General features: G+C 45.5%; 1 protein-coding gene across 6 annotated transcripts in view; it reads right to left on the bottom strand.

Annotated features, from left to right (window-relative positions):
• sptan1 (spectrin alpha, non-erythrocytic 1) overlaps window positions 1-25,278 on the bottom strand; it is a 44,142-nt gene that overhangs the window by 6,918 nt on the left and 11,946 nt on the right. For 3 of the 6 annotated variants that reach the window (XM_034546632.1, XM_034546636.1, XM_034546633.1), the window contains exons 4-44: window positions 24,715-24,855; window positions 24,015-24,295; window positions 23,773-23,917; window positions 23,540-23,694; window positions 22,545-22,680; window positions 22,339-22,440; window positions 22,100-22,237; window positions 21,815-21,925; window positions 21,616-21,693; window positions 21,333-21,488; window positions 21,019-21,223; window positions 19,186-19,367; window positions 18,843-19,086; window positions 18,562-18,684; window positions 18,237-18,454; window positions 18,000-18,092; window positions 17,778-17,912; window positions 17,070-17,218; window positions 15,289-15,487; window positions 11,340-11,444; window positions 11,222-11,254; window positions 11,085-11,120; window positions 10,521-10,568; window positions 9,901-9,992; window positions 9,598-9,742; window positions 9,331-9,512; window positions 9,118-9,217; window positions 8,836-9,033; window positions 8,607-8,753; window positions 8,416-8,519; window positions 5,472-5,634; window positions 4,306-4,320; window positions 3,275-3,406; window positions 2,578-2,715; window positions 2,386-2,490; window positions 2,040-2,248; window positions 1,704-1,824; window positions 1,228-1,349; window positions 994-1,126; window positions 805-903; window positions 549-708 (exon numbers count right to left, since the gene is read on the bottom strand). In XM_034546632.1, coding sequence (XP_034402523.1) covers window positions 549-708; window positions 805-903; window positions 994-1,126; window positions 1,228-1,349; window positions 1,704-1,824; window positions 2,040-2,248; window positions 2,386-2,490; window positions 2,578-2,715; window positions 3,275-3,406; window positions 4,306-4,320; window positions 5,472-5,634; window positions 8,416-8,519; window positions 8,607-8,753; window positions 8,836-9,033; window positions 9,118-9,217; window positions 9,331-9,512; window positions 9,598-9,742; window positions 9,901-9,992; window positions 10,521-10,568; window positions 11,085-11,120; window positions 11,222-11,254; window positions 11,340-11,444; window positions 15,289-15,487; window positions 17,070-17,218; window positions 17,778-17,912; window positions 18,000-18,092; window positions 18,237-18,454; window positions 18,562-18,684; window positions 18,843-19,086; window positions 19,186-19,367; window positions 21,019-21,223; window positions 21,333-21,488; window positions 21,616-21,693; window positions 21,815-21,925; window positions 22,100-22,237; window positions 22,339-22,440; window positions 22,545-22,680; window positions 23,540-23,694; window positions 23,773-23,917; window positions 24,015-24,295; window positions 24,715-24,855 — 5,578 coding nt within the window. The remainder of the gene's footprint in view (window positions 1-548; window positions 709-804; window positions 904-993; window positions 1,127-1,227; window positions 1,350-1,703; window positions 1,825-2,039; window positions 2,249-2,385; window positions 2,491-2,577; window positions 2,716-3,274; window positions 3,407-4,305; window positions 4,321-5,471; window positions 5,635-8,415; window positions 8,520-8,606; window positions 8,754-8,835; window positions 9,034-9,117; window positions 9,218-9,330; window positions 9,513-9,597; window positions 9,743-9,900; window positions 9,993-10,520; window positions 10,569-11,084; window positions 11,121-11,221; window positions 11,255-11,339; window positions 11,445-15,288; window positions 15,488-17,069; window positions 17,219-17,777; window positions 17,913-17,999; window positions 18,093-18,236; window positions 18,455-18,561; window positions 18,685-18,842; window positions 19,087-19,185; window positions 19,368-21,018; window positions 21,224-21,332; window positions 21,489-21,615; window positions 21,694-21,814; window positions 21,926-22,099; window positions 22,238-22,338; window positions 22,441-22,544; window positions 22,681-23,539; window positions 23,695-23,772; window positions 23,918-24,014; window positions 24,296-24,714; window positions 24,856-25,278) is intronic. The other 3 variants (XM_034546635.1, XM_034546637.1, XM_034546638.1) reach the window with 3 other exon arrangements.

Here is a 25,278-nt window from a genome sequence, read left to right as displayed (position 1 = left end):
ATCAGGGGGGAGCTCGGAGTCGAGTCGCTGCTCCTTCGTGTCCAAAGGAGTCAGCTGAGGTGGTTCGGGCATCTAGTCAGGATGCCTCCTGGACACCTCCCATTAGAGTTTTTCCGGGCACGTCCAACTGGTAGGAGGCCCCGGGGAAGACCGAGGACACGCTGGAGGGATTATATCTCCCGGCTGGCCTTGGAACGCCTCGGGATCCCCCAGAATGAGCTGGAAAGTGTTGCGGGTGAGAGGGAAGCCTGGGTCGGCCTGCTGAACCTGCTGCCACCGCGACCCGACCCCGGATAAGAGGGTGATAATGGATGGATGGATGGAATACAGAAATGATAGAATAAATGAACCGCTTTAAAGAATCTTAATGATGAGGTCATTAGCAGGAAATCACAGAATTGTCTTCTTCTGGTTAAGAAGTCACTGTATTAGATTTTTAATATTCTGAATCTTTCAGTCTGTGGAGGATTGAAGCTTTCTAGAAAACACACATCCAGTATTTAGAACACCAATAGAATGAAAAGGAAGACGTGGTCTTGTGGTCTTACCGATCCAGGACTCCACCACGTCGGCCTTCCAGTTGAACTGCAGGAAGGCAGAGTTCTCGTCCAGCTTGGCCTTCCTCTGAGCGGCGGCCCTCTCCAGCTCAGACACTTTGCCTCTCAGAGCCGACATCTTGGCACTGATGTTGTCTACGTGGTGGTTGTTCTGGTAGAAACACACACACAGTTTTGGTAAACCTGCACACATCAATCGCTGCTTTTTGGAAACATACATACATACATATATCTACATAGTCAGTACCTTCTTGATCAGCTCCTCCCCGTTAGTGCACACATCGTTGACTCGGTCCCTGTGCACGGTGAAGTCAGTCTCAAATGCTTCGTGCTTTTTCAGCAAGCCCTGTGGAAAAAAGATGTCCTTGACATTCAGTAGACGTCCACATTACTTATGTTATGTAATGGGTGCGTTATTAACGGGACAGAAGAGCACCTGCACAGCAGCCAGGGTATCTCCGTAGTCCTCGCTCCCCACTAGATTCAACTTCTCATTAATCCAAGCCTCTTCCTCTTCCACGTTCGCCACAAACTGCTGGTACTCCAGTGACTCCTCCAGCCTCTGTCCCCTGAGAGAGCACACACACACACACACACACACACACACACACCTTGTTCTATCTGTGCACGAGTCCGGGGCAGCACCGAGCGCGTCGCTCAGCAAGCTTACCGTGCTCCAGATAAGTCTTTGAGTTCCTTCCAGTGGTGGACAAACTGGGCCAGCCTCTGCTGGATCTCCTCCTGGCCGATGGTGTTGTCATCAGACAGCTTCTTCCCAGTGTCCAGCACCGACTGTAGCACACAGAACTAAGGTCACATCGCTGCATACCAAAGCTACAATACTTTTAACAATATATAGACAATATGAATACTGAAAAAGTCAGAATGTGGACCAAACACCCAATCAGGTTCACGGTCAGAATAATGCAACTCTGACTGCTGTTGTGGCTTCATTTCATTTACAAGGCATTTATTATTATAAATACTGACATCTTTCATGAGGCTTTGATTGACTCGACTGGTTCCAATGAGACATATTAAATACTGTGTGCTACCAACTCTATCTGAGGCTTTTGAGGGTCGAGCAGAGAACACACTGTCAACACACATCAACCAACAAGTGGGATGAACAGACGAGCCTCTTACCTGAATGGCCGGCTCGTGAGCTCCCAGCTCGGCCTCCAGCCTCTTATGCTTCTTCCTCAGATTCTGCACTCCTGTCAAATCACGTCCGTAGTCCTCCGAACTCACAAGCAGCTTCTTTTCTCTGTGGACAGAAACGTGAACGTCCACATTAAGACCAAACAATAGAGTTCATTGAGACTACATCATGTCAGACAACTGTAGAGAGCATGTACTTAGTGTTGCTATGTGTGTGTGAGAGAGAAGGTGGACTATAGCAATGTTTCTTGAAGTTATTCATAATGATCATCCTGCCAATATGAATCCAAATTGAATGTAGAATATAAAACATGATCTTACTTGATCCAAGACTCTTCATCATCCAGGTCCCTGAAGAACTGGTGCAGGCGGTGGGACTCGTTGAGCTTGGCGCGGCGGCCGGCGGCCATGCTCTTGATCTTCGTGAAGCGGCCGTTGACGGCGTCGCGCTTGTCCTTCACCTGCGAGGTGTCCACGGCGGTGCCGGCCATCAGGCTGTCGGCCTGGCCGTTCAGATCCTTCAGGCGGTCCTGCAGGGGGAGAGGTGCTCGTTCTAATTCTGGATTTCTGAATTTATGATTTTGTAATGAGTCTAAAATAGACAAATGTTTTGAAATAAGGTATTTCGTGTTTGCTGAGGTACAGCAAGTAGTAGTGAGCCACTCACCTCATGGGCAGAGATGTCCGCCTCCAGCAGCTGGTGTTTCTTCAGCAGGTTGTTCACTGAAGCCAGATCTTTGCCATAATCCTCAGAGGCCAGAAGAGCTTCCACCTGGAGAACGTAAAGTACCAGACTGAGATAACCCTCTGTCCATGGCTGCATTCATGTTAGTCATGCATCCGTCAGGCAGACTCTCACCTCAGAGAGCCAGAAGTCAAAGTCTTTGATGCCCGTGTTGAAGTTCTGCTGCTTGTTGGCTTCTTTGAGTTTGTGGCTCTTCTCTGCAGATTTGTTGACGAGGAACTGCCACTGTTCATCCAGAGCGCTGAGGCGCGCCTGAGGAAGTCAAGTCATGTTTGAAGTTATCTTCACTTCACGCCTGCATTTTACTTTGAAAAACACACATTTTTTAGGCGTCTGCTTGAAAATTGTATTTCCATAATACAAAGAGTATATCTCTGCAACCACAAGGTATATTTGAATGATGTTGGTGTAATGAAGGCAACACTGATATGTGTAAATATCAGTCTGTCTGTGTGTATGTATGTATGTATATATATATATATATATACTGGTTAAGAGTAACCTGTGGAAAGCTCTCTGTTATCAAATACATCCTAGAGATGCTCTTTTAATGCTAAAATACTTTGACAAAAGAAAAAGAAGTAGTTGGCTTTGTTGTTGTTGAAATAACCGACAGCTGTAAGTTGACCGCCGTAGAGTGAAATGCTGCTCCCTCTATCTGGAGACAGGTGGTCGGGTGTTCCACATGTAATCTTTCTCAAGGCCTGACATGATTGGTCTCAGGGTTGTTACCCTGTCATCTCTTATTGTTAACACCTGGAAACTCTGCTGTTAACCTATACATGTCATGGACATGTATTAATAACTATACCTTGACTGCGTCCTCGCTGCCGGCACAGGCTCCTCTCTGGATCAGGGTGTTTCCTGTGTCGATGACCCCTCGGATTCGGTCTGCGTTGGCGTGCAGCTCCGCCTCGAACGCCTGATGTTTCTGATGCTTACTCTGAGACACACACACACACACACACACACACACACACACACACACACACACACACACACACACACACACACACACACACACACACACACACACACACACACACACACACACACACACACACACACACACACACACACACACACACACACACACACACACACACACACACACACACACACACACACACACACACACACACACACACACACACACACACACACACACACACACACACACACACACACACACACACACACACACAGTATTTAATAGTGTTCATATTCAGAGCTCTGAGATACACACTTATCATCTAGCGTTCATACTTACATTCTGCGCTGAAATAAAACCCAATGCTTCTACAGCTTCAGCACAAGACAACGATCATGACAGACACATGGCAAACAAGTGAAGAACACACAATGACAGTGAAGAGGAAAAGACCTACTGAAGGAAGTCACTTCAAAGTTGCTCCATCTTTCTACATCTTTACTGAATACTGTCTTGAAACATCAAACACACGGCAGTGTTTGAATTTACAATTTGTCCGCTTGACACTAGCGTCAAACTTTCATTTGATTAGTTTGACTATAAAGTCAAACATATGAAGCAAATTTGAAGATAACTCCCTCAAGAACTGAAAATACAGATGGAAGCCACACCCAACAACTAGTAGCCTTCGATGACAAAACAAACCTAGAATAAAATAAAGAATGAGGCCTTTCATTAACAAAATAAAGAAACAGGTGGAAAAGAAGCTGGCACTCAGTGCTGATGAGGGACAAACTCAAGATAGAGGGAGTGGTTGTTGTACATCACGTGTAAACACACACAGCAAAGACATGGACACATGGACACAACCTGCTGGGCTGTTAGTCAGCTGACGCACTACTCAAACTTACCAGCAGCTTGGACAGCTATAAAAAAATAAGACAGTGGGAGAAAGATTCAGTCTCACTTCAGACAGGACACAGGGTGGGATTATTCAGTTAGAGAAGTTAGCCCGAGAATCAATGACCATCTGTGACAAAGCTTGACTAAAAACACAGTCTGAAGGGATTCCACGTGCTCCACTGTGTTCTGTGCTAGTGCAGGCCATGTGTGTACCTGGATGATGGTGAGGAGGCCATGTGTGTACCTGGATGATGGTGAGGAGGACATGTGTGTACCTGGATGATGGTGAGGAGGCCATGTGTGTACCTGGATGATGGTGAGGAGGACATGTGTGTACCTGGATGATGGTGAGGAGGCCATGTGTGTACCTGGATGATGGTGAGGAGGCCATGTGTGTACCTGGATGATGGTGAGGAGGCCATGTGTGTACCTGGATGATGGTGAGGAGGACATGTGTGTACCTGGATGATGGTGAGGAGGCCATGTGTGTACCTGGATGATGGTGAGGAGGACATGTGTGTACCTGGATGATGGTGAGGAGGCCATGTGTGTACCTGGATGATGGTGAGGAGGCCATGTGTGTACCTGGATGATGGTGAGGAGGCCATGTGTGTACCTGGATGATGGTGAGGAGGACATGTGTGTACCTGGATGATGGTGAGGAGGCCATGTGTGTACCTGGATGATGGTGAGGAGGACATGTGTGTACCTGGATGATGGTGAGGAGGACATGTGTGTACCTGGATGATGGTGAGGAGGCCATGTGTGTACCTGGATGTTGGTGAGGAGGCCATGTGTGTACCTGGATGATGGTGAGGAGGACATGTGTGTACCTGGATGATGGTGAGGAGGCCATGTGTGTACCTGGATGTTGGTGAGGAGGCCATGTGTGTACCTGGATGTTGGTGAGGAGGCCATGTGTGTACCTGGATGATGGTGAGGAGGCCATGTGTGTACCTGGATGATGGTGAGGAGGCCATGTGTGTACCTGGATGTTGGTGAGGAGGCCATGTGTGTACCTGGATGATGGTGAGGAGGCCATGTGTGTACCTGGATGATGGTGAGGAGGCCATGTGTGTACCTGGATGATGGTGAGGAGGCCATGTGTGTACCTGGATGATGGTGAGGAGGCCATGTGTGTACCTGGATGTTGGTGAGGAGGCCATGTGTGTACCTGGATGTTGGTGGGGTCCTTGTAGGACTCATCAGTTGCAGTCTGCAGCTTCTCGCTGATCCAGGCCTCAATCTCATCCACGTCCCTGCTGAACTGCTGCAGGGTCTGGGATTCACCGAGCTTGGAGCGCTTTTCGATCATCTGAGCCTTCAGCCGGCGCCACCTTTCAAACACCAAAATATGAAGTTTAAAACTAAGCATGTGCAATCTAACTTCTAGAGAATCAAATGAAGGAAGTTATGGGCCAGGAGCAATGTTAACATCCACGTCTAAGGTTTTGAACATGTGAAGTTTAATCTGAAGAATATTTAGTGTATGAGGTTCAGTCTCATATTCTTCCTCCTTCGGTTTCCTGGATTGTGGAGGTCTGGATCGTGGTCCATGCCTACTACTCATTATTCATACACAGATAGACCCCTAGTGGTGCTCAAGCACCAGCCCTTTTGCCCTGGATGAGAAAAGTGCCCCTTCTGCTGGAGCCCAATTGTTTCTTCATTCATATTAAGAATAACAATTACTCTCTCTGTCATCAATTCCCCCCAAATGTGTTTTGATATCCGACGGGGCATTTATTTGAGTTCTTGTGAGAGTTCCTCCACCTCCTCCTCCTCCAGGAGCACAGCTCCACCTCCTCCTCCTCCTCCTCCTCCAGGAGCACAGCTCCTCCTCCTCCTCCTCCTCCTCTTCTTCCTCCTCCTCCTCCTCCTCCTCCTCGAGCACAGCTCCTCCTCCTCCTCCTCCTCTTCTTCCTCCTCCTCCTAGTGCTCATGCAGTGCTGAATGCCAAATGGGTGCAGCCTACTTCTCCTCTGAGCCGCAGCATCAGACAAACAGGTAATGACGTGTTTGTGCAATCCCCCGACGTTGTTTGGTGATAAATTAACCACAACATTTCAAAGCCTTGTCCAGCGGTTTACTGACGTGTGTCATGTTTAATGAAGAGAAAGAGGGAGAGATATACAGGCAGGCATCTTCTTTGTGTTGTTGTAGAAATGCCGTTTAGACAATTTTGAAAGTATGTTGAATTTAGATTTATAAATGTCACGAGAATTCACAGCTAGAAAATAGCAGCTGAACTATGCTAGCTTGATAAGTTTTGAGTTAGAATATTTTTTGATTGCATTTGGTTATACAATATGGCCTTGTTTTGTCTGTTTTTGCCTGTTATTCATTTATTTATTCAATTTGAGTTAATTTAACAAAAATAAATATATAAGTTGAAAATATCCTGTGTTTTTTATTTATTATTACTTTTAATTTCATAAATAATTTTGGCGATGGGTGCCCTTTTTTTTGGTTTGAGCACCTGCCCCCCAAAATGCCTGTGCACGTGCCTGTTCATAAACTCTGTCATATTCATGTAATGTGTTTATGTAACTCTGTAACTCTGTTCATCTGGTCACATGACATCTATTCATCTGTCCATCCGGGGAGAGGGATCCTCCTCTGTTGCTCTCCTGAAGGTTTCTTCCCTTTTTTCCCTGTCAAAGGTTATTTTTGGGGAGTTTTTACTGATCCGATGTGAGGTCAAAGGTCAGGGATGTCGTATGTGTACAGATTGTAAAGCCCTCTGAGGGGAGTTTGTAATTTGTGATATTGGGCTATACAAAATAAACTGAATTGAATTGAATATTCAACTGACAATTGTCTATCCGTTATATTTTAAGCTTGCAAGATAAAAGGATGTCATGACTTTAATTCAAAGTTGGCTTGGTAATCTTCAAAAACACTTTTGATATTTTTGTTGCTTTTCTCATTATAATCATGACAGAAATCAAATGCTTGGACAAAAAAGAAAGTCCAATACATCTGTGGCTGTCACAGCACTGTAATAAGCCCGTCCAATCATTACATTCATAGGCATGTCGGTTCTTTATGTTCATAATTATTATTGTTATGAACATAAACAATGGTAAAAGGACTGAACTTGTATAGATCTTTTCAAGTCTTCCTCAAAGCTCTTTAACGTTACATGACATCATTCACACACTGATGGGAGGAGCTACCATGTAAGGTACCACCTGTCCATCAGGACTAACTAACATTCACACACTGATGGGAGGAGCTACCATGCAAGGTACCACCTGTCCATCAGGACTATCTAACATTCATACACTGATGGGAGGAGCTACCATGCAAGGTACCACCTGACCATCAGGACTATCTAACATTCATACACTGATGGGAGGAGCTACCATGCAAGGTACCACCTGTCCATCAGGACTATCTAACATTCATACACTGATGGGAGGAGCTACCATGAAAGGTACCACCTGTCCATCAGGACTAACTAACATTCACACACTGATGGGAGGAGCTACCATGAAAGGTACCACCTGTCCATGGTACCACCTGTCCATCAGGACTATCCAACATTCACACACTGATGACTTGCTCTGAACAGGTGCTATATGCACTATATACACTGTCAACACTGGGCTGTGCTTTTAGTTTGGATCATTTTCTAAATCTAGGGTACTCTCGCTGGCTTCTCAAGATTAGCAACCCTAGCGTTACTTTGCAGAAAGCTTGAGACACAGTGGACCTCTCTGGTTTTGGTGTATGGGCTTTGGTCATATTGCTGTAAAACATTGTCTGGCAGCAGGAAGTGTGTTATATGTCTGAGTGTCAAAACCAAAGGTTATTACATGAGGAATTATCTTGTTTATACAGTACTTTTATACATTATATACCAGCTGCTTTGAAAAGCAAACATCTGTTGTATGCGGATGATTTTGCAAACTGCAATTTGAGAAAGATATCTGGGAGATTGGCATTGCGCTAAGTAAGCTGGATGTGCGAGAGGCTCAGCTTGCATTACACTAAGATAAAACTGAACTGAAAATGATACTCAATCCTGTTTGGAACTGAGAGGACGATGTTGAAGACAAACAGGCTGAAAGTTGTGTGTAATGGAACTGAAACGGTCTCTTAATGTTTCCTACCTGTCGAGGACTTCAGTGCGGCGGTTGAAGATCTCAGGTTTGGCATAATGATCAGTTCCAATCAGCTGGTCAGCAAAGGACTGCAGAGCAGCAATCTTCTCCTCCTGCAGCCGGGTAACATTCAATCATTTAAAGAACGATACCGATCGAGCCGCCAAGCTTCCCCTGAGCGACAGACCATCTTGACTGACCTGCACGTTAATGGCCTTGTCAAAGTCTTCATGTTTCTTGATTAGGGCCTCCACACTGTCCAGGGAGTCACCCTTGTCATCACTAGCGAGGAAGGCTTCACGGGCTGCCATCCAGTTCTCAGCCTGCTCACAGTCCCTGTTGAAGAGCTGCAGAGGGACAAGGACGTCAGTCAGCAGAAGGTCAGGCACGACATCATTACACTTTCTAAATGGCTCAACAGGTCAGTACCTGGAGCTCGAGGCACTGGTCCAGCATCATGCGACGCTGCACCCAGGCCTTCTCCAGGTCGGCGCGCTCACGGTCCAGAGCCTCCAGTTTCTGCTGGATCTCAGGACTGGCATAGTGGCCTCGCACAAGCAGCTGCTGACCAAACTGTTCAAAGGCCTGGAAGGTACCGGCACGAGCATCAATCTCTGTGCGGTGTTCCTGGACAACGGAAAAAGAAAAGATAGTGTTGGATGGACAAATACCTGCAATGTTGTACTTTAACTGAAGGTAGGAGTTCAGTACCTGGTGTCTTTCCAGAAGGGCCTCGGCTCCCGTCACGTCTTTGGCCAGCTCCTCCGAGGACACCAGCCCTCGTATACCGTTGATCCAGGACATCAGATCTCTGAGCACAGGTGAAATGGTATTAACAAAAAACAACAGACACATGAACTGCATCTCTCTTGTTTTTATTTAGTTCTTCACCCGAACAGCATCCAGCAGCTGTTCTCTCCTCACCTGAAGTCAGAGAGGAAGCGTTGCAGGTCGTGGGAGTTGCCAAGCTTGTCTTTGCGCTGATCAGCTCGTCCCACCAGGCTGCTCCAGGCAGTGTTCAGCTCAGTGCATTTCTCCTGGATGTCATCCACTGCCTCTGGGTGGGACTGGATCAGACGCTCCGCTGTCTCCCCAAGAGAGTTCACCTGGGCAGGGGAGTAGGGAAATGAGTAAAAGACTCAAGGGAAGCAATAGATTTTCAGCTACAATCTCATATAAGACAATCTATACCTTATCCCCCAGAGCTGCCAGGTCTCTCTCGAAGCCTTCGTGTTTGCGCTGCAGAGCCTGGACACTGGCCAAGTCGTGACCATAGTTGTCAGTGTTGAGGGCCTGGTTCTTCTCCTCGATCCACTCTTTAGTTTCATCAGCATCCCTAAGGAGGCACAGACGGAAACGTGTTCTCAAACGTCATGAGGTGTGTGTGAGTAAGAAGGACTGATGGTGTGCCCCCTTCTCATTGTTTCAATGTATTTACTGGGAAACAAATGAAAAGCTGTCCTGTAGCTGATGTGCATATCACATGTTCCCCACCTGTGGAACCTCTGCACCTCGTGGGCACTGCCCAGCATGTTGCTCCTGTCTTCAGCCAGCTGCTGCAGGGACCTCCATCGATTGTTCAGCTCCTACACATAAATCAACTCAGATAAAACAGCTGCACTCCTCACAGTCTTCAGCCCTTCTAGTGAGACACATTGAATCATTAGCTCACTAGCATTTAACGGCATCATCGGATACACTTGGAAAACATGATTTAGGTGAGGTGAGGAATGCTAAATTGAACATTTACCTCACAGATAACCATGCAAATACAATGTGCTAGAAGTGTGCTAATTTAAAAAGTGTGTTTGCTTCTCAGTCAGCGACAGACACACACAGGGATGTGGGGGATGGGTGTGAAGTGCACAGGACTGGATGCATGTTAAGAACATTGCAGAACACACGGACAAAGAAATAACAAAGAAGATGCTAAACACAGGACTTATATAGCGTATTGATGGATGATAACAGGATGAACAAATGCCATGAGAAACAGGATGAAACCAAACAGAACACTCAAGTCTCAGATGAGGATGGGTTAGTTCTCTGATCACAATGCAGGAGACGAGGGAGGACACATTCACGATGAGTTCCGGGTGGGCAGTTAATCTTACCTTGATAGTATTAAAGTTAGCCGTTGTTTGAACAGCCAAGCGTATATTCTATCGTCAAGGTGACCAAAACATGGCAGAAAGGAGGGGGACAAAAACAGGAAAACACCACACCAGTCAAGAGGGTTATGGAAACTCATGTCTTCATCTTCTCCCAAGACAAAGCAAGACATTACACCAATCAGGAAGTAAGTAAGCACTGCAACCATGGCTGGAGCAGAGTGGCGATGAATCAAATACTTTTACATGATTGAGACAGAATCAATTACATTATCAATGAAATGGGATCAAAGAAACGGCTCCCCGGTTTCCTCATCAGTCTTATCATATCCAATGAGGACATCACCATGCCAGTAAGACGTCTTTGGGTATGATTGCAGTAGACTCCATCAGTGACACACCAGTATCAAACATCAACCCAGTGCTGAACAGCCATGCACAGTTACAGTATCAGATCCAGATTGACAGGCTGCCACATCTTTGCAGTTGATGCATTTTTCCTAAAAATAACAAACAGCTGAATGTTTGTCGTCTGGAGACGGCTTCAATACGTTCGATGAAGCTTACCTTCCATGGAGATGCAGTCTTGGAATCGGCTTCATCCTGTTTAATGAAATGTATGAGTCAATTTTCTTGTTGTGATATTTGAAATGTTTCTTAAATATAAAACAAAATGGATATAAAAAGTACAAAAATGGTCAAACCTGGCCAGGAGCAGCACCGAGCAGCTCTTGTTGCTGCAGACAGAAAAAAAACATTATTAATGTACAGATAAAACATGGAAGATGGCTCATAAAGTGAAGCCAAGGAAGAATAACTTACCTGAGCCTGAACCATGGGGGCCTCCTCAGCCATGAGGCCTTCAGACTCCAGCTCAGACGCCACTTTGTTGATGTCCCTCAGGCGAGACTCATTGGCCTTTAGGTCCTGGACCAAACAAAACCTTGTTAGGCGTGACATCTACAAACAATCTCAAAAGTTGTGGAGTTCCACAACTAGTACAGATGTTTTTTATGAGCGTCTACAACGCTCCTAAGGGCTCCACAACTAGTACAGATGTTTTTATGAGCGTCTACAACGCTCCTAAGGGCTCCACAACTAGTACAGATGTGTTTTATGAGCGTCTACACAGAGCTAAGGGCTCCACAACTAGTACAGATGTGTTTCATGAGCGTCTACACAGAGCTAAGGGCTCCACAACTAGTACAGATGTGTTTCATGAGCGTCTACACAGAGCTAAGGGCTCCAAACTAGTACAGATGTGTTTCATGAGCGTCTACACAGAGCTAAGGGCTCCACAACTAGTACAGATGTGTTTCATGAGCGTCTACACAGAGCTAAGGGCTCCACAACTAGTACAGATGTGTTTCATGAGCGTCTACACAGAGCTAAGGGCTCCACAACTAGTACAGATGTGTTTCATGAGCGTCTACACAGAGCTAAGGGCTCCACAACTAGTACAGATGTGTTTCATGAGCGTCTACACAGAGCTAAGGGCTCCACAACTAGTACAGATGTGTTTCATGAGCGTCTACAGAGCTAAGGGCTCCACAACTAGTACAGATGTGTTTCATGAGCGTCTACACAGAGCTAAGGGCTCCAAACTAGTACAGATGTGTTTCATGAGCGTCTACACAGAGCTAAGGGCTCCACAACTAGTACAGATGTGTTTCATGAGCGTCTACACAGAGCTAAGGGCTCCACAACTAGTACAGATGTGTTTCATGAGCATCTACACAGAGCTAAGGGCTCCACAACTAGTACAGAAGTGTTTCATGAGCGTCTACACAGAGCTAAGGGCTCCACAACTAGTACAGATGTGTTTCATGAGCGTCTACACAGAGCTAAGGGCTCCACAACTAGTACAGATGTGTTTCATGAGCGTCTACACAGAGCTAAGGGCTCCACAACTAGTACAGATGTGTTTCATGAGCGTCTACACAGAGCTAAGGGCTCCACAACTAGTACAGATGTGTTTCATGAGCGTCTACACAGAGCTAAGGGCTCCACAACTAGTACAGATGTGTTTCATGAGCGTCTACACAGAGCTAAGGGCTCCACAACTAGTACAGATGTGTTTCATGAGCGTCTACACAGAGCTAAGGGCTCCACAACTAGTACAGATGTGTTTCATGAGCGTCTACACAGAGCTAAGGGCTCCACAACTAGTACAGATGTGTTTCATGAGCGACTACACAGAGCTAAGGGCTCCACAACTAGTACAGATGTGTTTCATGAGCGTCTACACAGAGCTAAGGGCTCCACAACTAGTACAGATGTGTTTCATGAGCGTCTACACAGAGCTAAGGGCTCCACAACTAGTACAGATGTGTTTCATGAGCGTCTACACAGAGCTAAGGGCTCCACAACTAGTACAGATGTGTTTCATGAGCGTCTACAACGCTCCTAAGGGCTCCACAACTAGTACAGATGTGTTTCATGAGCGTCTACAGAGCTAAGGGCTCCACAACTAGTACAGATGTGTTTCATGAGCGTCTACACAGAGCTAAGGGCTCCACAACTAGTACAGATGTGTTTCATGAGCGTCTACAGAGCTAAGGGCTCCACAACTAGTACAGATGTGTTTCATGAGCGTCTACACAGAGCTAAGGGCTCCAAACTAGTACAGATGTGTTTCATGAGCGTCTACACAGAGCTACGGGCTCCACAACTAGTACAGATGTGTTTTATGAGCGTCTACACAGAGCTAAGGGCTCCACAACTAGTACAGATGTGTTTTATGAGCGTCTACAACGCTCCTAAGGGCTCCACAACTAGTACAGATGTGTTTCATGAGCGTCTACAGAGCTAAGGGCTCCACAACTAGTACAGATGTGTTTTATGAGCGTCTACAACGCTCCTAAGGGCTCCACAACTAGTACAGATGTGTTTCATGAGCGTCTACACAGAGCTAAGGGCTCCACAACTAGTACAGATGTGTTTCATGAGCGTCTACACAGAGCTAAGGGCTCCACAACTAGTACAGATGTGTTTCATGAGCGACTACACAGAGCTAAGGGCTCCACAACTAGTACAGATGTGTTTCATGAGCGTCTACACAGAGCTAAGGGCTCCACAACTAGTACAGATGTGTTTCATGAGCGTCTACACAGAGCTAAGGGCTCCACAACTAGTACAGATGTGTTTCATGAGCGTCTACACAGAGCTAAGGGCTCCACAACTAGTACAGATGTGTTTCATGAGCGTCTACAACGCTCCTAAGGGCTCCACAACTAGTACAGATGTGTTTCATGAGCGTCTACAGAGCTAAGGGCTCCACAACTAGTACAGATGTGTTTCATGAGCGTCTACACAGAGCTAAGGGCTCCACAACTAGTACAGATGTGTTTCATGAGCGTCTACAGAGCTAAGGGCTCCACAACTAGTACAGATGTGTTTCATGAGCGTCTACACAGAGCTAAGGGCTCCACAACTAGTACAGATGTGTTTCATGAGCGTCTACACAGAGCTAAGGGCTCCACAACTAGTACAGATGTGTTTTATGAGCGTCTACACAGAGCTAAGGGCTCCACAACTAGTACAGATGTGTTTTATGAGCGTCTACAACGCTCCTAAGGGCTCCACAACTAGTACAGATGTGTTTCATGAGCGTCTACAGAGCTAAGGGCTCCACAACTAGTACAGATGTGTTTTATGAGCGTCTACAACGCTCCTAAGGGCTCCACAACTAGTACAGATGTGTTTCATGAGCGTCTACACAGAGCTAAGGGCTCCACAACTAGTACAGATGTGTTTCATGAGCGTCTACAGAGCTAAGGGCTCCACAACTAGTACAGATGTGTTTTATGAGCGACTACAACGCTCCTAAGGGCTCCACAACTAGTACAGATGTGTTTTATGAGCGTCTACACAGAGCTAAGGGCTCCACAACTAGTACAGATGTGTTTTATGAGCGTCTACAGAGCTAAGGGCTCCACAACTAGTACAGATGTGTTTCATGAGCGTCTACACAGAGCTAAGGGCTCCAAACTAGTACAGATGTGTTTCATGAGCGTCTACACAGAGCTAAGGGCTCCACAACTAGTACAGATGTGTTTTATGAGCGTCTACACAGAGCTAAGGGCTCCACAACTAGTACAGATGTGTTTTATGAGCGTCTACAACGCTCCTAAGGGCTCCACAACTAGTACAGATGTGTTTCATGAGCGTCTACAGAGCTAAGGGCTCCACAACTAGTACAGATGTGTTTTATGAGCGTCTACAACGCTCCTAAGGGCTCCACAACTAGTACAGATGTGTTTCATGAGCGTCTACACAGAGCTAAGGGCTCCACAACTAGTACAGATGTGTTTCATGAGCGTCTACAGAGCTAAGGGCTCCACAACTAGTACAGATGTGTTTTATGAGCGACTACAACGCTCCTAAGGGCTCCACAACTAGTACAGATGTGTTTTATGAGCGTCTACACAGAGCTAAGGGCTCCACAACTAGTACAGATGTGTTTTATGAGCGTCTACAGAGCTAAGGGCTCCACAACTAGTACAGATGTGTTTTATGAGCGACTACAACGCTCCTAAGGGCTCCACAACTAGTACAGATGTGTTTTATGAGCGACTACAACGCTCCTAAGGGCGCCACAACTAGTACAGATGTGTTTCATGAGCGTCTACAGAGCTAAGGGCTCCACAACTAGTACAGATGTGTTTCATGAGCGTCTACACAGAGCTAAGGGCTCCACAACTAGTACAGATGTTTTTGATGGGCTCCACAACTGTAGAAGAAAAGGTTTGAAAACACGAGCGGCCCTTACCTTCTGGAAGTCGTCAAACTTCTTCTGCAGGACCTCGACCTGCTCCAGGTCAGAGCCCATCTCTTCATTAGTGAGGGCACTCTCCTTCTCATTGATCCACTGCTGGAGCTCATTGGCCTCACGGAACAACATGAACTTCTTGCAGCTCTTCTCCAGCATGTCCTTCCGTTTCTCTCCAAACTCCAACAGAGTACCATACCTTGAAAAAGGTGCAGCCACAGAATTCAATCAAATCATTTAATTTGCCTTCAAACGCCTTTCATCCCTCTTATAGCGTAGCTCGTAAAAAATAATCAAGAGAATAAGAGAATATTCTCTTTTGAGGAATTTGTATAATTTGCTAGTGACCACTCTAGTTCTCTGCAAGAAACGGTCCTCAAAACCCAAATAGTAAAATCTCTTCTGTAGCGCTGAAACAATAAGTCAATCTTCTCTCAATCATCAACAGAAAAGTATTTTTTATAATGGCGAGGTTGTCATTTATTGAGCAAAGATGGAGAAATTTGCTGGTTCCATCTTGTTTGGACATCTTTGTTTGACTGTTCCTCTAACAGACGGACATGTTATCCATAATCTACGGAAAGGAGAAGTCTTTGGCTGCAGACGATTTAAAGCAACTGGTTGATCACAGCGTTGCAATAATGAATCAGAATCCAAACGGCACATTGCAATGTTCGGGGAGAAGAAACCCTTCAGAGCTTTTACACGTCGGGATAAGCAAAGAGCTAAGCACTCGGCTGAAGAGCATTTGATTATCGCCAGATGGAAACATTTTCTACCCAACAGTCTGCCGGAAGTACGTTTATAAAGAGCTTTTCCTTTTCATTGTATTGTGGACCGGGCCAGTTTGATTTTATTCATTTCTTTCCTAAACCAAGTTTTCTAATAGCTTTAGTAAACTGAGGTATGTGCACCTGTGTGAACTGGGATGTGATGACTTGAGTCTTGAGTTTTGGTTTTACTCATTTCTTTATGTTTTGTCACAGTTTTATGTTGTATGTCTGAAACTTTGTTAAATGTGCTTTTGCTGTCTTGGCCAGGACACTCTTGTAATCTCAATGAGGCTTTTCCTGGTTAAATACATTTAAATAAATAAACTACTCCTCAAATGTTTTCAAGTCAATTCAAATTCAAATTTGCAAGCAGATTTCTATGAAGAATCTTGGAGCCACTAGTTTCTGACGAGCATCATGAGCATCGGACAATGAGGAGCCTGTGCAACAGTGAATCAAAGCCCAATACATGCACAACAGAACGGCTGAGGACATGACCAAAACAATCAGAAATGAACACCCAAAGGCAAGCCTGGGATGAGAGGGATGCGAGAGGATCTTCTATCCCTGTACTGAATAGAAGAGGAGCGTGAAGTAGACACACGGTCACACAACAGGAGGTTCTGGGGTTAGGAGGGATGTAGAACTGCGATGACATCACGATCACAAGAACACGCAGAGGGACGCTGGTTCCTACTCACAGCTCTTCCACCTGCTTCATGCGCACAGACACGCTGCAGGCCTCCTTGGTGACCAGCCTGCTCAAGGCAAGGCCAACGCACAGCGACACAAGATTAGGTGGTTAAACACAGCAGAGGAGACAAGAGAAAGAAGCCCGGGGCAAGGTCATTATTGTTAAAAACGGAGCAGAAAATATGATTTGATGAAAGTAAAGAACAGTTAAAGAGCAGAGAAAAGACACTTAAGAGGACCGGTTAACAAATCCAGTCGGAAAGGAGAATGTGGTTAGTGAACTACGCGTGGGTAGTTATTGTGTGGGTTTCTTACTGATTCTCAATCTGGTCTTGGCGCAGTGCAATGCTGCCGTGTTCATCCAGCAGGTTTTCTCTGGACGAGGACTGGGTAGGGTCCAGCTTCTTCACATAAGCAGCAGGAACAAAGCCCTGGCGATCGTTCACCTCCACCTTCCACCAATCCTGCAGATATCAGCAAGTGATGTTTGTGAGAGATTCTAGGTGGTGGTTAGCAACTAGAACAACTGCTCCTCACAAACTGAGGAGAACTTTGGAACACGCAGTGTCTTTAACAATTATCTTCCATACAGTCGGCTAAAGCTAGCAAAGGCAAGGACAGCTTTGTTAACACCGGAAGATCCACAAGCTACTCGACATCAACATGGCATGAGGGAGTGTGAGGATACTGAGGAGTCCCTGTGTGGACGAGGCTGAAGGTCACTGAGAGCACCGCTGACATCCAAACTACATCGAGGCTATCCAAGAAGAAATACAAGCTCACGCTGATTATTTACATTAAACTAATTATTCAGTTTTTCAACATGTGATTCCAGCAAAGAGCACAGCAAGCCTGTATAATGCCTATTACCCCCCCAACAAGGCCAGACCAGAGGGACGGGATCATCACAGTGACTCACAAATGATTAAATAAATCTCTACAAATGTGCCTCCATCATATTAATGACCTAAATGTTATGAAACCTGTCTGGTGTATTACACACTGAGCTGGTTTGACCTGTACCTTGTTGGTGCTGTTGAGCAGGGTGAGGATGTCCCCCTTCTTCATGGTAACTTCACGGGGACTCTTCTCCTGGTAGTCGTACAAGGCCAGGACCAGCTCCTTCCCGGTCTCATCATCCGTCGGTGCTACTTGTTGCTGCTCAGTCAAACAAACATTTAGAGTCATTCATTTGCGTTCTGCCATGAAGTGTTGTCGTGTGTGAAGAGCATGGAGGGGGTTTACCCTGCAGGACTGGGCCTGTTCCTTCAGAGCATGAATGCTGCTGCCATAAGCACTCAGGTCAGACATCAGGGCCTCATGCTTCTTCAGCAAAGCCTGAGGAAGACAAACCATTTGTCACAAAGGGATATACAATGAGGCTTGTGCAATAAATGTGAACCTAAACAGAGCTTATGGTAGAAACACAAAAGGATAAACAAATCATATCGTTTATACTTCATTTGTGATATTGATATGTACCTCAGCCGAGTCTTCGTCTTTGCCGTAGTCTGTGCTCCCTACGATGGGCTCCTTCTCCCTCATCCAGGACTCGGCCTCGTTGGCATCAGCAAAGTACTGCTGGGCTTGCAGAGAGTCCTCCAGATCCTGTCTCCTCTGGGAGGCCTTAGCCTTCAGCGTGTCCCAGCGGCCATGTAGTTCTGACAGCTTCACTTTCACTTCCTCTCCAGCAAAGTGTCCTGGAAAGCCCCCCCCCCCCCCATGAGGATGTTTAGCATTTTGAATGTCGGGACTATATTTCACATTCAACTCGTAGGGGATATTAAACACGGTTTGTTTTAAATACCTTCCTCCACCATGGCCTCTCCTTTCTGGGTAACAGCCTTAATGCGAGGATCATGACCGGTGATCTCCGCCTGCAGCGCCTGGTGCTTCTTCAGCAGGTTCTGGACACCAATCAGGTCTTTGCCTGAGGAAAACAGCAACAGAGACATTTGGTATTACTCATCTGAAATATCTGAGGGTGGTGCTTCAACTGAAACTGAAGCATCCTCCAAGTTCACTGCTTATCTCTGTAAAATGACCTATCGTTTTATAATAAAAGTGAATATAGCTAACAACTTTTACCTCTGTTAGTAGAGGCAGCAATGGGCTCTTTCTCTCGGATCCAAGTCTCCTCGTCCTCCACGTCTCTGAACAGCTGCTGGAGCCGCAGAGAGTCAGACAGCTTCTGCTTGCGTGCCGCCATGGGCTCACGCAGAGCTTCATAGCGCAGCACTAACGCTTCCTGCTTCTTGCGGATGTTGTCAGCATCAAAGTGTCCCGCCTCTTGGAACTGGCGAGCCTGGATTGTTATGCCATCGATACGATCCTGGGAGAGAATAATTCATACGTGAGCTATTTAACTACTGTGAACCAAAAGAAGGAGCCTAGTGTCGGGTGTGCCCTCGTGATGCCCAACATTAGGTACCTGGTGAGCAGCCACATCGGCCTCCAGCAGTGCATGCTTCTTCTGCAGGTTCTGAACACTAGTCAGGTCTTTCCCATAGTCGTCTGAAGCCAGGTGGCCCTCCACCTCATACAGCCACAGCTCAATGTCCTCTACGTTCCTGTTGAACTGCTGCTGCTGGTTGGCCTCGCGGAGCTTGATGCCTAAAGGAAAATGGAAGAAATCACATTTACAATCAAAACTCTTCAAGTGTTCTCATACCATCAGTGATGGAGTGCTGCATGCAGAGACGTCATCTTAAACATGTTTATACCATGGTAAATATTAATAGGCCTATAGCTAATGAACTAAAATATTTATCAACAAAGTCATAAAAGTACACAATTAAAATGACTAGGAAATTAGAAAAGATTGATTAAAAAAACTTCTTAATCATGTATAATAAGTTGCGTAGAACTCGTGTTAAGAAGTTAAACAGCTCAGAACTTACTCTAATATTTATTTATGTCTTCAAACATCTGGATTTGGTCAAGGTTCTCACCAAAACTACATTTTACAAGATTACATCATGATGTACTTTCACCCAATTACATTATGGTGCGTTCAAGCTCCATTCGGTTAATACATATAAGTGCAACCTCCGTACTAGCCATGCAGCAGATAGACCATGTAGACGGGTCACAGGAATAAATCTGACTTGTATTGCATTAGTAATAATCAATAGGAGTGATTAACATAACAGGCATGAGGTCAGGTGATGAGGGAGGGAGATCTGTTAGTTTATGTGTGCACCAGTTTGGATTCAAAGGCAAACAGGCGACGTTTAAGTTGTCTGATGTTGGTGCCTCCTCACTCTTCTTCTCCACATTAGAGTTCACTAGTGCACCGCCCATTGGAAGCAAGCCTGTTCAGTGCAGACAACAGCTTTCTGGAGAACCGCTCAGATATACAACTTCACATTCAACACTGCTTCACTGGGTCCTAAACATCCACCTAGTGAGGTAGATGGGTGAACATTTAGGAAGATATAGGGCAAACACACAGAGGCAGAGACTTCTTGCTTTAGTTAGATCGGCAAAGCAACGTAAAGGTGCATTACCGCCCCCATGTGGACTGGAGTGGACACTCCTTCATGGGCTCTCCCAGTCTCACCTCAATCAGGAGCAGCTGCTGAATTAAGTGCGACACCTAATGGTAACATTCAGTATATCAGCACCTTATAAATGGAAGAAACGGCCCTCAAGCCAAATCATTTCATTCCTTTCTGAGAATTTAAATGTTTATGACTCTCGTAGTTGTATTGATTGATTCTACCTGCTTGATTGATGCAGATGTTTCATATATGTTGATCTTGAATGCTGGTTGTTTGACTGAATGTTTTTGTCCCAGTGAGAAACCCTGAATCATTTAGGTGATGTCTTTCCCACAATGACATACATACTTGATTGTATTATATTTGTACTTGGATGAATTCACATCTATCCATATACTGTAGCACCTCCACTCGTAACACTTTATAATAACTGCACACTATGAAGCATTAGTTAAGTATGAGTAAACACTTCATTCATCATTTATAAAGCATTGTTCCACACTTTATAAAATGATGGATTCACCATTTGTAAATGAAGTATTAAATCATAATATTTGGTTATGTTCGAGGAAGCAGTGGCCTAGAGACGTCTCTGGTCCCGTGGCCCGGTAACACTTTATAATAACTGCACTATGAAGCATTAATTATGCTTTATAAATGATGAATTAAGTGTTTACTCGTACTTAAATGATGCTTCATAGCGTGCAGTTATTATCTACATTGACTTCACATCTGTTTCAGAGCTTTCCTACGCCCAGTACCTTTCAGCTCAGTGGCCTCCAGCAGCTTCTTCCACTGGGAGCTGACTTCCTCCATGCGCTCAGCCACCTCAGTAGAGGCATAATGCTTCCCATCCAGCAGCTCCTGGCCAGACTTCTGCAGGGCATCAATGCGGCTCTGATTAGCTGACAGCTCAGCTTCAAAGGCCTGGTGTTTCTGCACCTTGCCCTGCAGGTTGGAGGGGTCCTGTTGTCAAGAGAGCAGAAGCACGGAATGTCAGAAACAGTGAGCGTAACATGTTAAAATGGTGGACACATCTCTGCACAACAAGATCGCCAACTCTTTAATCAACTACCTTGTAGGCCTCGTCCGTGGCGGTCTTCATCTTCTCGTTGATCCAGCTCTTGAGCTCATCAGAGTCCCTGAAGAACTGCTGCAGGTGGAACGAGTCCTCCAAGGCAGCGCGACGGGACTGAGCGCGCTCATGCAGGGCGTTACGCCGACTGAGCAGCTATAAATGTGAAAAAGACACGTTACTTTTGAGTTTGCATTGAGAGACGATAACAATGCTTTAGCATTATGTGCTCATATTTGAGGTGAGCTGAGGGAATGCTGAGGGAGCTGACAGTGGTACTTACAGCATCTCTGCGGGTGGCCACGTCCTCTTTGGCATAGTGGTTGTTCTGGATGAGTTTAGTAGCAAACTCATCCAGGGCCTGAAGATGTACAAGACAAACACATTCTCAATCTATACTATTCCATGTCTAATTAAATGGTACAACTTCCATGGAGTAGCAACAGTATTTTAATAATTGAATGTGTAGAGAAGTAACTTACAGTGATCTTCTCTTCCTGGGCACTAAGGGACTTCTCAAAGTCCTCGTGTTTCTTCAGCAGTGCCTCAACACTGTCCAGGGAGTCACCAAGGTCTTCATTAAGGAGGAAAGCCTAAATAATCAACATACAACATTAAAAAGGGGTTCATCACATAAACTAGACAATATTTACATGACACTTTTTAAATGCTAGAATGTGTGAAACGACAAAGACCGGTTGAGAGAGCATGCAGAACATCAAACTGGTGTATAAGACCGGCAAAACCGGAAATCCACCCAGCTTTACCTCTTGTTTGCTCATCCAGTTGTCAACTTGCTCAGTATCTCTGTAGAAGAGCTGCAGGTCCATGCACTGCTCATACTGCTGCCTGCGAACCTCCCACAGCTCCAGCAGAGACTCCTTCTCCTCAGCGAGGACGCCCAGCTGCACACAACACATCATTGTAAACATGGTGCTGTGCTGGCATCAATAGGTAGAACACCACACAGAAGAAAGAGAGTACGGTCTGATCATGTCACACCTACCTTTTCCTTGACCTCTTCAGAAGCATAGTGACCTGTATTGAGCAGGGCCTGGCCAGCTTCATCCGTGGCTCTAAAGCTGTCTTCGTGAGCATCAATCTCCCCCTGGGACACACGAAAGACCACCTTACATTGCTGCTTCTTACATTTGAAATACATTTTATTCATTGTAAGCTTTTAAAATGGTGGTCAAATTGATGAGACTTTACCTTGTGCTCCTGGTGGCGGTCGAGCAGAGCCTCAGCTCCAGCCACGTCATTGGCCAGTTCGTCAGCATTGATCAGGGCTTTCATCTCCGTCACCCAGCTGGTCAGGTCCCTGAAGTCAGCAGTGAAACGCTGCAGCCTAGATAGATCCATCACAAGAGGGATATTTAACAGTGTAGGGAGCACGTGGACATAACCACTATATAATAAACATGTTCTTATTAGTCAATTTATTGACAACTAATGTATCAATTATCATATTTATGAATTTATATTAAATAGTTTGCTATTTGGGACTGAATATCAAATATATTCAATGAATCAGAATTGTAATACTTTAGTCAAACAAGATAATCGACGTGTTGGATGCCTGGTCAGAAACACTGTGACTGTGACACAGATTAATCTGATCACACAGTCATAGCAACTCTTTAATCTTTAACAACAGCCTGGGACCTTTTAAGAGTTGGAGGTAAGTTTGAAGAGGCAATCTTGGATATCCATCCATCCATCCATTTTCAATACCGCTTAATCCTCATTAGGGTCGCGGGGGCGCTGGAGCCTATCCCAGCTGACATAGGGCGAAGGCAGGGGACACCCTGGACAGGCCGCCAGTCCAATCTTGGATATGTTCATCTAAATATATTTATTTTAAGTCACTGCCTATTGTTAAAGGACGTAATGGCCTACTGATGAAAGTATGGGAATAGTTACATATTTCCAATGCTACGAACTGGATCTCTGGGGTGACATTCAAGGAAAAGGGCTGTATTAACAGATTTCTCCATTGAATAAAAAATAAATAAGAAATGAATCACGCCCACAATTATGCAAATGAACATGACCATACAGACTCTGAAACCTCTGTGTAAAAAGAGTGGAACATTACTCTACGCAGAGAACAATACAATGTAAAGTGACGGAACCGATCTGCTAGAACATGACCATATGAACCCTGGTATTGACGGTTTATAACCAATCCGTATCAGGTATTTTACCGGTAGGAGTCGTTCAGATGGGCGTGGCGCTCAGCGGCCAGGGTGCGAATCTGTTCCCAGTTGGTGACGAGTTCGTCTTTCTTCAGATGGATTTGTGTGGCATTCTGTGGATGTGTCTGCTGTAGACGCTCTGCATCACCACCCAGTGTGTTGACCTAGAAAGACAAGAGAGAAGGGGTTTGAAAGTGGTGTCTGCCGTATGCGTGTTGATATTCTGTAAAGCGTCTTCTTGCCTTATCTTCCAGGGCAGCCAGATCTCTCTCCAGCCCCTCGTGCTTGCGAAGCAGGGCCTGCACACTGGCCAGGTCACGACCAAAGTCATCAGAGGCCATCAGCTGCTCCTTCTCCTTGATCCAACTGATGGTCTCATCCACATCCCTGTTGTTAGAATCAAACACACACACACACACACGTTTGTATTCACATTGTGTCTTAATATCATTACAGACAGATTAGGCTCAGACATGTGGTTCACCTGTTGAAGCGCTGCACCTCAGCAGCCCCAAACAGCTTGCCCTGCCTCTGCTGGGCGAAGCCCTTCAGGCGCTGCCAGGCCGCGTTGACCTCGTCCTGCTTGCGGACTATGAGCTCAGCCTCAGGATGGGCTTCCTGGACCAGCTTGGCTGCCAGCTGGTTCACCTCATTCACACGTTCCTCGTGGGCAGCCAGGTCAGTCTGGAACTCCTCGAACTTCTTCTGCAGAAGCTCCACATGCTCCAGGTCCTGGCCCAGCTCCTCAGAGGAGGCCATGGCCTCCTGCACGTGGACGGAAATGAAAAACATTGAGGCAAATATTACATTTCAACTTTAAGATTCTTTGTGCACTTATTATTATTATTTCTAGTTGTTTAGTTTTCTTTATTACTTACTGGTGAAGCAAAGGTTTACCTCTTGTTATTCAAATCAATTGGTACCATTAGTCTCCGGACATCTTTTTAGCTTTCAACTCCAATTAAAATGATCTTTTAATGAGGACAGATATTTTTAGTTTGTTGTTCACTCAAGCGCAAACATAAAAAACAATGTCCGTTATTCTGCCAAAGGCTAGACAAAAGCATAACAAAAAAGACTCCCTAAGAATGGCCAAAACACAGAAATATATGAAATGTTGCTTCCCTCCAGAAGCACTAGTTTTGTACATATGCCATGTTTTTTTTAAACAATGACAATCTGACCTTGTCACTGATCCAGTCCAGGGCATCTTCACACTCTCGCAGGTACTGGACCAGTTTCTGGGCCTGCAACAGACGCGTGCCCTTCTCCTTGGTCCTCTGCAGCAGAAGGTCCCATAAGCGATGCAGCTCCTCCAGACGAGTCTGGTGCACAGGAGGGAAGGCGAAGGGTTGTTTTTAATGTTAGTACACAGGAGAGAAAGGGACAAGGGAATATGGAAAAACACACACAAAAAACATATTTTCCCCCTATAATGAATTAGTATGTATAGAAATAGAAGCTCGGTCATCTGTTTAGAGATACCACCTGGAACAAAAGAATAACACACTAGCACCATTCCTTTTTGAGACGACCCATATCAAACATTACTTAAATAAACACAATAGTTAGTCCATTTCCTAACAACAGAATCACGAGAAGGGACAGCTTTCAATGAAGAGCCAGCTCTGGAAAGATGTTCACAGCACTCAAGAGCCATATGACACACGGTCCACAGCAGCCCAACACCTACTTGTATATATTCTCCCATATTGACACTTGTAACTATGGGTCTTTGTTGTGTCCGG

The sequence above is a fragment of the Cyclopterus lumpus genome, chromosome 12 (assembly GCF_009769545.1).
Source record: "Cyclopterus lumpus isolate fCycLum1 chromosome 12, fCycLum1.pri, whole genome shotgun sequence".
Classification (NCBI taxonomy): domain Eukaryota; kingdom Metazoa; phylum Chordata; class Actinopteri; order Perciformes; family Cyclopteridae; genus Cyclopterus; species Cyclopterus lumpus.
The sequence above is the reverse complement of the archived record's forward strand: the minus strand, read 5'-3'. Positions and strand labels throughout refer to the sequence as shown.